At 34.7% G+C, this 13,004-nt stretch overlaps 1 protein-coding gene across 1 annotated transcript; it reads right to left on the bottom strand.

The window, feature by feature from the left end:
- Nucleotides 1-9,247: 9,247 nt before the first annotated feature.
- Nucleotides 9,248-11,441, bottom strand: LOC111991633 (uncharacterized). The gene is made up of 2 exons (XM_024023424.2): nucleotides 11,132-11,441; nucleotides 9,248-10,028 (listed from the first exon to the last, which is right to left on the bottom strand). The coding sequence occupies exons 1-2, from the start codon at nucleotides 11,279-11,281 to the stop codon at nucleotides 9,387-9,389; spliced, it is 792 nt and encodes a 263-aa protein (XP_023879192.2). The 5' UTR covers nucleotides 11,282-11,441; the 3' UTR covers nucleotides 9,248-9,386.
- Between the last annotated feature and the right edge of the window lie 1,563 nt (nucleotides 11,442-13,004).

Here is a 13,004-nt window from a genome sequence, read left to right as displayed (position 1 = left end):
GAATGCATTCACCCCAAAAAGAGATTGGAAGATTGGCTTGAAAATGTAAACAGCAGGCTACATTGAGGAGGTGACGGTGTTTACGTTCAGCAACACCATTTTGTTGGGGGGTTTCAACGCATGTGTGCTCATGAAAGATGCCTTTTTCATGAAGAAAAAATTTTGCATTTTAGTTGATAAAAATTCTTGGCCATTATCAGTGCAAATGTTAAGGATGGAACGTTGAAAATGATTTTTTATTTGAGCATGAAAATGTGTAAGACGTGTATGTATTAGATTTCATACGCATTAGGTAGACCCAAGTGGCATGAGAATGATCATCAACGATAGTAAAAAAATAATGAGCATCAGAGGAGAAGGGGGTTGAATAGCCACCCCATATGTCACAGTAAATTCGATGAAAAATAAATTGACTTTCATTACGATTTAATTGAAAAGGACTTTTATTATGATTTAATTGAAAAGACAAGTGTGTGTGCTTTGCCCGAGCACAGACATCATATGGAAAATTATGTGGGGAAGAGGAAAGACTTGTAGGGATGCAAGAAGAAGAAGGGTGTCCAAGTCGTTGATGCTAGAGAGTGGAGGCTGGTGCGCATTGAGAATGGAGAGCGATGGAAGGAAGAGGTTTGTAGTAATAGAGACCGTTAAGAACTTCACCCAATCCAATCAGCCTCTTCGTGGACAAGTCCTGCAAGACACACAAAGTAGAAAAGAAAATAGCAACACAATTGAGGACAGCTGTTATTTTGCTAACTGACAGTAAATTAAATTTAAAATGAGGAACATATAAGACATTTGTTAAGGAAAAATCAGGGGACAAGTGAATAGTTCCTATTTCTGTAATGGAAATAATTTCACTAGTGGGTAATTTTAAGGGGCATGGATGTTCAAGGGAACGAGAGCCCACAAGTGAATAAGATTGGGATGACATGTGATCTGAGGCACTTGTGTCAATGACCCATTCAGAACGATTGGATAACCGTGTAACTTGTAACACGTATGCTTCCAATGTCCAAGAGCCCCACAATGATCACATTTAGGTCATCCACGCCCCCTTCCCTTGGATTCAATAGAGTGATTGGAACCAAAATTGCGATTGGCAGACATCGCAATAGCATTAGAATTAGGAGTGGGCAAGTGAAGGAGGCTCTGTTTCTCTTCTTGATGAAGAATGGAATAGACTTTGCTTACAGAAGGAAGTGGGTCCATGGCAGAATCTGACTTCGAATTGAAGAATAGGGATCACTAAGGGTCCGTTTGGTTCGCGTAAAATAATTTCCGAAAAATAGCCTATTTTCTGGAAATGCTATTTTCAGGAAAGGAAAATATTTTCAAGTGTTTGGTTGCATTATGAAAATTGTGTGTAGAAAATATTTTCATGTGTTTGGTTGTATTCTTGAAAATACTAGAAAATATATTTTCTCACATTTTCTCAGCATCCAAACAAATTTTGTTACAAAAAATTTCAAAATCACAGCCAATTCATCAACAAATTTCGGCAGCAAATTCTGGCAATCAAAAGCCATAACCACCAAAATATCACCACCACAACAACAACAATCAAACTTAAAAAAAAAAAAAAAAAAAAAAACTGAGAGAGCGAAGCGAGATCGAGGAGGCGATGGGTCTGGGTCGAAGGAGATGGGTCTGGTTCTGGGTATGGGTCAACGACGAGATCGAGGTTCGTGGGTTGCTCTGGGTTCGTCGGTTCGTGGGTTGCTTTGGGTCAACAGCGATGGGTTGCTCTGGGTTCGTCGGTTCGTGGGTTGCTTTGGGTCGAAGGCGATGGGTTGCTCTGGGTTCGTCGGAGGCGATGGGTTGCTCTGGGTTCATTGGTTCGTGGGTCGAAGGTCGCCAGCGGTTGCTCGTGCGGTTGCTCCGGGCTTGGTCTCTCTCGCCTGCAGTTTGTGGGTTTATGCTCTCTCTCTTTCTTTCTCTCTCTCGCTTCGTGCTCTCTTTCTCTTAATTTTCCGGAAAAGAGGATTTGAAGTGAAAATAAAAGGGGAATTGATTTTCACCTTTGATTGCTGGTCAATTGAAATCAATTTCCGAAAAATTGATTTTCCATGCATAACCAAACACTTGCAATTACAGAAAAGCATTTCCGGAATTGATTTTCACCCAAAACAAACGCAGCCTAAGTGTTAGAATTATGTGCCCTAAAAAACAATGCTATGTATTTTTTTTATTTGATAATAAAATTTTATTTTCACATACATAATTTTTCTAAGGTATATTTCATTGTTTAAATGTGGCATGTGATATCGCCTTTGTAGAAAAATTATGTTAATGGTTAAAGAATTAAAGACATGGAGTAATAATTTTTCATAGATTATTAAATTGTTCTAGGCTGTGGATATTAATTGAATATCACCACTGAAGCTTACACTTGTTGTGCTGTTATATGATAGGATGATTTACTTCATCATTGAGGTAGTGACTTTAAGCAAACAAGTGAGTGTAATGTAACAAGTACGTATACTGAATTGGATTCGATCAAGAACAACTTATGGAGTGATCACTGTTAATTAAAATGTTGTTCTATCATAATTTTTCTATTTTTCTCAAACATGAGAGGTTTATTTATATTTATTAATTATGCACATAACTTTAACAACTGCAATTGGTAATGCTAATTTTAAAGTCTATATACAGATACGTTGGGTTATGTGTGTTATGAGTAAAATATGTAAATGCTCAACAATGAATCCACCAGTCGCTAAAGAAGATAGTATACTTAGTTGATTTTCATATTGAAGCTGGACTCAAAACAAAATCGGCGGGTGACATTTTTCAAAAATGTTTTTCATATATATATATATATATATATTTAAAGAGTTTTTTCAAAGATATTTTGGAGTCCAATAGAAATTATGAAATCAAGAAATTAAGGGTTATATAAGCTAGGGACATGACAGTGATATTAATTTAGTCCTAGTGGCTTGTGGGAATATAGTGTGGTGGAAGGAAATAGATATAAAATTGTAAGTAATGTGACCTCATTTGTAATTCTCTAATCTTTGGGCATCAATTGCATGTGTTGATGGACATTATTGCAATCTGTAGAAGTTCAAATATTTTCTTGACATTGTTGAGAAATTTAAGGAATAATTTTGAAAAAGTTTCAATATAAGTCAATAACATTCAAAAAGTTATTGATTAATCCTATAGCTAAAGATTAAGATTACTAAAGATCTCATGTCCAATCTCTCTCTTGGGTTTTAGAAGTCTTAAATAAAAATAAGATTTTAAATATATCATATCAGGAGTTGGTCATCAGAACTACTGACATCTTCTGGAAACCCAAAAAGAAACAAACGTAAATATTTTGGGAGGCAACACGCTTAGGTTGTTAAGAGAGGTACACAATTTTGTCCTATTTAGAATCTATGATTGTGTGGTATAACGATCTTTAAATGAAAATATAAATTTTGTTTTATATTACTTCTGCAAATCTATAAGTTAGCCTATCGAAAATTGAAAAACTTGCTCTGTTTCTTGCACTTGATGAAGAGTCTTCAAGGTCTCACAAGTGCACGGAGGGACAGAAGTCAGCGTACTTAGTTCATCCCAATAATTTGATTGTTGTATAGTAGCTTGAAATAGACATAGACTCTTGCTTCAAGGGAGAGATGTCCTGCTTCAGCTTGTAAATTCAAGGATTATTGCTTTGTGAAAAAACAAGCTTCAAGATGGAGCCAAACAGCCTGAGCACTGTCATGGTATATGATATGAGGCTAGCGACAAGATTTTTATCAATGGAGTTAAGAATCCATGATAAAACCATGTCATTGCTGTGGTCCCAGAGTTGTGCATCAGATTGGGATTTTGTTGGCTTTGTGATAGAACTATCAATGAAGCCAAGTTTGTTCTTGGCATTGAGAGCCATCTTCATGGCACGTTTCCAAGTGAGATAATTCTCATTGTTGAGAGGAGTTGATAATTCTCATTTAAAAATGCGAAAATTGATTATTCTATTACTATTTTGTTAACAAATTTATAAAAATTTTAAAATATGTTTAATGAATTTTTCTTTTAAAAGAATATTTTATTAAAAGGAATCGCTTACTTCTCAAGTTATGTATTTTCCATCCATAACAGCAGGATCAATTTAACATTTCTTAAAATTCAGAAAATTAATTATTTCAAATTTAAAAAGACAAATGGTGATGTCAAAAAAAAAAAAAAAAAAAAAAAAAATATATTTTTTTTTTTTGGAAAATTTAACCTGCTAATATATATATATATATATTTTTTTTTAGCCCAGGGGAGCTGGGGCCCCCTTAGGCCCCCACCTGGGTTCGTCCCTGAATAGGGCTCCTAACACTGTGGTGACCATTTTCCCCAACCCATTCAAGTGCACCAAATGCAAATTTAGGACAGCCCCTCCCTTTATACTTTATAGTAAGGGTGTTTGCGGTGCGATGCGGTGCACTTTTGGGCCATTTTTAGCACCGCACTTTGCGGAGCGGTTTAGTTAAAACCATAACTGCACCACACCTTGTTTTTGCGGTCACATGTGTGGTGCGGTGCGGCGTGGTGCGGTTTAGAGTTTAGCCAAAACCATAACCGCACAGCACCTCAATTTTGTGGTCACATGTGCGATACTATGTATAAGATGCGGTTTAAAGTCGGTACATTTTTCAAATTTTGGACTTTTCCTACTCAACAAAAAACTAATTTTTCTCCTTTTTTTAGGCCAAATTTTAAATTATTGAATTAGTTTTTCTTTATTTTGGGTTGGTTTTTCTAGTCAACACTTGTTAGGATTATTAAATTTTTTTTTTTTTGGAAAACTAGGGTTATTAAACTATTAATAATATATTTAATATTAAAAATAAATAAATATATTAATCTATAGAGAGGGTGTGGTGCGGTGCACTATTACTTGCGGTGCAGTGTGGTTATGCCATTTTACGGGCTGTTTTGGTGCAGTTTTTACGATTTGTGCGGTTTATGCGGTTTGGTGAACACCCCTACTTTATAGTGACATCGTATGTCTGTCTCTCATGCTTCTTTGAAAACACCAACGTCTTTGGTGAGATTGCTACCTCATAGCTCTTTGGCACTTTCACCAAAACCTTGTATTTTGCAGAACCTTTAGCAACATTAGTGACCATTTTCTTAAACTTTTGAGGATTCATTTCACCATTTTTGGAGAAACTTATGAAATATGATGGGTTTAAGCAACTGTGGCTTCTTGATCTAGTGAGAATATCAATAGCACTCTTGTCCATAAAATGGCATAATTGATTGACATAATCTTGTGGAGTCGCATCATAAATCAAACCTGGGTCAACTGCTTTATTGGGATCAATTTGGCCTGCTCCCATGCCTAGAGGTGATGAATATTCAATTTCGGCTCCATTCTTCTCTTTAATTGGGTTTAGAGTGTTGTCAAGTGAGTTTGCAGTGGTGATAATGGCAGACGTTATAGCAGCTGGGCTCCATTCTGTGTGTGCAACTTTTAGAAGTGCAACCACACCTGTAGCGTGAGCGCAAGCAACAGATGTCCCAAATGTCAATTGAAAGTATCTTTCAGGTATACCATTTGGCGAGATTGTAGCACCTAAAATTAAATAACCCGGTGCCATTAAATCTGGCTTCAAGACCCATGGAAAACTCAATGATGGTCCTCTTGAAGCAAAAGGAGGCACAACTGGTGCAAGCTTTGATTTTGTAATTGTCTGTCGGAACTCCATGCTTACCAAAGGCTGATAACTCCTGTTTGGTAACGTTGTTTGAACAACAGTTTTCGTTATTTAAACAACATAATACATATTTTCACAACACTTTTTCACCTACAAGTATTTTCATAACACTTAAACAATCTTACTAAAACAACATCACCAAACGGGCCCTAGATCTTGCATAAGAGAGCAAATCCCTTGCTTTCCTTGAGTGAACCACAATACATGGACAACGAATATCTATAATGATTGACAGATTGATAGGATCATTTGAGATAAGTATTGCTCCGGTTATTTTTGAACTGACAATAGACTTTGCTTGCAACTCTAACCTCCCAATGTCACATAATAGGACAACACCTTGATAAGGTTTTACTGTACACTAGTGGTAAATTTTCTAGCATGGTTGCACCTAAGAACATTGACCCTCCAATAATTTTTAGCCCATTGCTCTTAGTTAGAGTTGTGCTAGGTAATTATTGGATACTCCTAGAATATCATAAATGTATATTCCTCTCTTTCACATAACTATGAGTTCCACTAATTAAATTCATGGCAGGACTCACAATTCATATGAGAAAGAAGAGTACGCATTTACTGTACTCTCGAAGTATTCAATAATTTTCTGAGTTGCGCCAAGCAATCAATCTATGGTACCAGCTGTAACTGTTAAGACCCATGGCATCCCATTTGATAAACTTCAATATGTGGTCCGGTATTTCCTGCAGCTGTTGTGACAGGTATGCCCTTCTCAATGGCAGAGAATGAAGCTTTTGCGATAGGTTCCATTTATAGCTTTNTAGGCCATAACCTGTCACAACAGCTGCAGGAAAAATACCGGACCACATATTGAAGTTTATCAAATGGGATGCCATGGGTCTTAACAGTTACAGCTGGTACCATAGATTGATTGCTTGGCGCAACTCAGAAAATTATTGAATACTTCGAGAGTACAGTAAATGCGTACTCTTCTTTCTCATATGAATTGTGAGTCCTGCCATGAATTTAATTAGTGGAACTCATAGTTATGTGAAAGAGAGGAATATACATTTATGATATTCTAGGAGTATCCAATAATTACCTAGCACAACTCTAACTAAGAGCAATGGGCTAAAAATTATTGGAGGGTCAATGTTCTTAGGTGCAACCATGCTAGAAAATTAAGGCTTATCAGCACAAGCTGAAATGAAGCCTATGGACTTATTTAAAGTCTCTAGTTCATCCAAAGATAAAACAGCGCCAAAACCATGAAGAGCATTATCGTTAGTGTATAAAAGTAATGGTAAGGATAGACTGGTATGTGGTGATTCAAGGTTTGTGAACTTGAAGGAATCAATAATGGACGAATACCAATAGTGGTGGCCAGAAAATGCCTTAGGCATAAGAAATTTATCCATGTAGACAATATATGTGGACCTCTTTGGCATCAATATTGATTTAGCACCAAAAGCCAACGAAACACATATAAGAAAGAAAAATGATGGAATTAGAGGAATGTTTCTCATAATTTTTTCTCTAAACATTTTTGCTTTGAGATGAAAGTGGCAATAAGTTATTTATATAGGAACAAAAGCATGAGTTAAACATACAAAAATATATAGAATCTATAAAATTTAATGAAAATTCTGTGGTTAATTATTGTTTGAAAAATAAAACCAAGACTTTCACTTGTGTAAGGTACAACAAAACGAAACATTCGGTCACTTCAATCTAAAAAAATATCTTGCCTTTTTTTTAATAGTTATCATAGGAAGGGGTGGTTGTAGAAATAGGTAAGAAAATACGCCATAGGAAGGGGTGGTTGTAGAAATAAATTAGAAAATACGCATCAATTCTTCTTTAATAAAGCTTTAGTTTGACAAGTCTTTGAGGTAACTTGAATTGCATCTGTAGGAATTTAGACCCCTTAAAACACACAGATTGCGTAGCCTAGATTAATTAGCCAAGTTGTTACTTAGTCAAATTAAGCAATTCTAGGTTAAAACAATCCAAACAATCATATCAAGATATAATGCAGCGGAAAATAAATAACACAAGATATGATCACCCAGGAAACCACACGGTAAAAACCTGGGGAGGATTTGACCCACCGATCCTCAAGGCTAACCTGAATTCACTATGAAAGAATTGAAGTTCGTACAAAAGGACTACAAGCTCCCCGCTCAAAGGCTTATCAGCACAAGCTGAAATGAAGCCTATGGACTTATTTAAAGTCTCTAGTTCATCCAAAGATAAAACAGCGCCAAAACCATGAAGAGCATTATCGTTAGTGTATAAAAGTAATGGTGAGGATAGACTGGTATGTGGTGATTCAAGGTTTGTGAACTTGAAGGAATCAATAATGGACGAATACCAATAGTGGTGGCCAGAAAATGCCTTAGGCATAAGAAATTTATCCATGTAGACAATATATGTGGACCTCTTTGGCATCAATATTGATTTAGCACCAAAAGCCAACGAAACACATATAAGAAAGAAAAATGTTGGAATTAGAGGAATGTTTCTCATAATTTTTTCTCTAAACATTTTTGCTTTGAGATGAAAGTGGCACTAAGTTATTTATATAGGAACAAAAGCATGAGTTAAACATACAAAAATATATAGAATCTATAAAATTTAATGAAAATTCTGTGGTTAATTATTGTTTGAAAAATAAAACTAAGACTTTCACTTGTGTAAGGTACAACAAAATGAAACATTCGGTCACTTCAATCTAAAAAAATATCTTGCCTTTTTTTTAATAGTTATCATAGGAAGGGGTGGTTGTAGAAATAGGTAAGAAAATACGCCATAGGAAGGGGTAATTGTAGAAATAAATTAGAAAATACGCATCAATTCTTCTTTAATAAAGCTTTAGTTTGACAAGTCTTTGAGGTAACTTGAATTGCATCAAGCATAACATTAATTCAATGATGAAAACCTTGGACAATGAAGAGTTGGGGTTTGGAAGGATTTGTGTAACGAGATTATTATATCCATCATTGTGTAATCCATGCCAGTTTCAGATTAGAAGCAAAAGAAAGTCATTTTAAGAAAACAACTATAATTAGTGACAAAACAAGACACAATAATTCAAACTGTACCAAAACTATGTCAATCCCAAGTTTAGATTTTCTTCAACATTGCCTGGATGGTTTCTGCTAGTTTTGTAACTAAGCAATATGCTAGACGAATAAACCTCTCTCATGCCTGCAACTTCTAGTTCTTCCCCACTGAGAATGCTATACCTGTGAGTTAAGCATTCCAAGAAGTTGCAGTATATACAACTTTAGAGGAACCAAAGAAGTTTGTTGCTTTGCCATTTTAAAAAGTTGATGAGATCTCCAGTTCTTCTTGTACCCCTTTTTGGGTTAATTCCATTTGCCATTGGTAAAGCAAACTTGCCCTTGCACCATAACATTTCTAGTTGAACTATAGCACATGCAGGCACAGCCACTCTATCTCCGAAGCTTGATAAACAAAATCACAACCTTAACGATTATATTCAGCAGCCATCATTTACTTCCTAATCAATAGCATTCGAAAGCATAATTCGATTGTATAAAAAGGCAATGTGATAAACAACTGATTTATTGCTCCCAATTTTATTGAAAAAGGATGCGAATCCATCAAGACTATCACTCCTTTGAAACAAAATGGTTTATTTCAAATTCCTATAGATGCACCACAATTTATCAAAACTAGTCTTTTGATTTACAAATTCCCCACTTTTCCAATCCTCAGATAAATTGGAAACTTAACAACCTTCTTGTCTAAACCATCTTCATTCCAAGCATTCTTAAATTCCTCAATCACATCATTGGTCAAATGCTCCACACCCTTCTCCCTTGCTATTTGATATGCTGACCTTGATCTAAAGTATGTAAAATAATCATCTAAATCCATTAATCTTTCTGTTACAAATTGAAATGGCCCAGTATGATCAGCTCCATCCACTGGCTCAAATGGAAAATCGATGGTCCTATACATGTCGAAAATAAATTTATGTGCTGCATCCCAATAGGGGTCCACGGAAACGTAATGAAAAGGTTGGAAGAGTGCGTCGACTGATTCATTAACTTGTGGCAGAGTGTAGCACCATGTAGCTATGACACCATGAGGTTTTTTGAGTACCCACTTCACTTGTTCGTAGAAATTTGGGAGGTCAAACCAGTGGAGGGCTTGTCCAATAGTTACAACATCAATGCTTGATTGAGGTGCAACATTGCATTCAAGCTCGGCACTAGACATGGTGGGAGGCGTATGTTGGTATCTGACATTGGGTAGCCTTGGCGCGAATGAAAGCTGCTTTAAGCTTGTATCCGTGGCTATGACATTCTTGAAAATACCAGCTAGCTGAAAAATAAGGTTGTATTGGAAAGAAAGAAAAAAAAAAGTCTATAAAAAAAGAAATGTTTAAAATGTAGTTAGATGTGTCTCTACTCAGTAATAACAAGAAACCAAAGCACTTAATATTAAGGTATAAAGGGTGTAGAGACCCAAAAGTGGTGTTTACTAATTTGGGAATTTTCCCAAAAACAGTTTTGACTATCAAACTATGCTTATAAAAAAAGAATATGTTGATATTTTATAAATATGTTGATATTCTATAAATATTTGATAAGGATATTGTATGGAAACATTGACTATTTGTTATATGAAAAACTTGTGGGACAACTTGAACTTATTTAAATTTGTATGTATAGATAAATCTTTGTATTTCTGAGTACTATGACTGGATTTGTGTAATTTATATTTGTAAATGATATTTTCAAGTTTATGTGATGTGAAACCTATTTATTGTGAGACCTTGAATTTGTTTTGAACCCTATAGCAAGTCATGATTAAAAGCAAATTAGACTATTTATAGCCAATATGTTAAGATTTTAGGCATGATATAAATGACAATGATTCCTTTGCTGTACACGCTTGAATGATAGGAGGGGTTATTAACTTAATTTACTTAGTGATGTTTGGAATATCATGAGTACCTCCCTCCATAACGAGGAGCTAATGCATAAAATAGCCAACAGAAGTACGAGTCTTACAAACTATTGTGTTAACTTTTGAACATAACAAAAAGGAAATTACAAAATCTATTTATTTTGTTCTTGATGTGGTACGACCAAATTTATTATCATGTTAATTTGTAGATTTTTCATTTTTGTAGTAAATAAACTGTATTTTCAATGTTTTCCTAATTAATTTTACAACCGTTTAAGTTTTGTAGATTTTAGTTAGCTCAACCGGTAAATTTTGTCATTGAAACTCTAATATAGCATACATCTTTGTCTCATGATAACTGAATTGCTTATATGTTTCCTACCACAACACCAACCCTGTAGCTCATTATTATTACCTTAATTAAAGAGTAGGTGTCAAAGAGAGATTCCAAATAAAGTTTAACTTCTTTTCTTGATCATACAGTTTAAAGTTACGGAAGGGGGAAAGAAACTCACAGATCGGGCAGCTTGGCCGCTTCCGGTGCCGACGTCCCATGCAAGATCGTGACATGGTGTCTTGGAAGCAATGAAATCAAGCATTTCTGGAGGATAACAAGGCCGGCCCTCTGCATACTGCTCTGCCTGCTTGATGTACAACTCTGCCATCTCTCTCTCCAAGTTTCCAGGTCGGATCTATTCAGCCTTATCTTATCTTGGCTACCATTTATAAGTTCAAATAAATAAATCCAAATCAAAGTTTGTAAATTTTTAAATTAAAAAAAAAAAAACGAAGTATCATCCAATAAAATATTTGAAAACGGCAATAGAAAATTTTGGCTTATTAAATATAGGAATAATAATTATGTCGATTCTGGAGTGGTAAGTTTTTTAAATGAAGAGATGCTTCCTTTGTTGACCATTTTTTTTTTTTTTTTTTGCCATGTTTTTCTACAATTTCAATTACTTAGGTGAGTGAATTAAGCACGTTGTCTCCTGTGTAGCGTGTAGTAGTTATTCTCTATGTCGTATATGGTGTTCTAGTGCATGCATCTTCTCTTATGGGAGAGAGATGCATGCATCGAAATTACCATGTATTTTCTCTTATGTAAGGCCTTTTTACGGATTATATCAAATCGTCCAAATAAGTAAGAAAGTAATTCAAGTATTGTAGTGAGATAGCAAATAAGTGTAAAGAAATAAGAAAGTAAGAGTGAAATGGTGAAGAATGGTGTGTGTAGCAATGTGTCTATAATGTTTTAAGTATCAATAATAATAAAAAAAAGATTTATTACAAAGTATTTATGCTGGAAAATACTTTCTTCATGAGTGCTAAATTATTATTACTAGTCGCGGACCCGCGCGTTGCGCGTGATAAGTTTGTTTATGATAGTTTTATTATTATATATTATTAATATTTTTCTATGTATTGCTACTAAAGTTGCATTATATATGGTTGACCAATATATTACAGGATTCATGGTGATTGGAGGTTTTGGTGATGGAATTAATTTTGTATTATTAGAGATTTGTATTCGGAATAGAATGAGGATATTTTATTATAGATTTTTATTTTGGAAACAAAATTTCTACCATACTCGGTTGGCTAATTTGTACATTTTCAAGTCAATTTAGCACATTTTGCATGTAACGTGTAATTCTTTGTTTCAATAAGGGTAAGGTCTCATGATCCCAATGACCCACTCCATTTTCTTGCATGCTTGGCTTTTTGGAATGTGAAATGTGTTTGTTCCAAAAGTTGTACAAAAAAAAAAATATATATATATATATATAGAACAAATTTTCTCTCTCTTTGTCTATGTCTCTTCAAAACTTTAAGATTATGATTGATTACCTGAAATATTCTCCCTCAATAATTCAAAACAGCCTGTAGATCAATGATCTCTCCTTGAAATGGGCAGCTCCTTAGCAATCTCTTCAACCGATAAAATTTTGAGCCCATTTCGTTAGAGATTTCTAGTATTGTTTGTTTAAGTGTTTGTGAAAATACGTGTGAATTAAAAAGTGTCGTAGAAATATGTGTTTCAGTGTTTAAACAACGAAAACTTTTGTTTAAACACATGTACTCCCTTTCCAGTTTTATTTTTTTATTTTTTATTTTTATTTTTATTTTCTATGACATGGCTTCCTTATTTTACTTCCTTATTGTTTGGTAAAGAATGGGGGAAACAAAAGCTATGTTTCGCCTTAGTTTGACTAGTTTTCCATTTTTTAGGTGGCTCTAATTGCGTCAAGCTTAACATAAATTCAAAGTTGAAAACCTTGGACACTGAGGAATTGTGGTTGGAAGGATTTGTCTAAAGAGATGATTTCCATCAGTGTGTAATCCACTAATCCATGTCAGTTTTGGATTAGAAGAAAAATGAAGTCA

The sequence above is a fragment of the Quercus suber genome, unplaced genomic scaffold, assembly GCF_002906115.3.
Source record: "Quercus suber isolate HL8 unplaced genomic scaffold, Cork oak 2.0 scaffold_9, whole genome shotgun sequence".
Lineage (NCBI taxonomy): Eukaryota > Viridiplantae > Streptophyta > Magnoliopsida > Fagales > Fagaceae > Quercus > Quercus suber.
This window is presented reverse-complemented; position numbering and strand designations above follow the sequence as displayed.

Excerpts from the sequence above, each read along its gene's own strand:
- LOC111991633 (XM_024023424.2), bottom strand. The coding sequence starts at position 11,281 with ATGGCAGAGTTGTACATCAAGCAGGCAGAGCAGTATGCAGAGGGCCGG. Across the intron at positions 10,029-11,131 it reads GCGGCCAAGCTGCCCGATCT|CTAGCTGGTATTTTCAAGAA; the intron begins GTGAGTTTCTTT and ends CTTATTTTTCAG.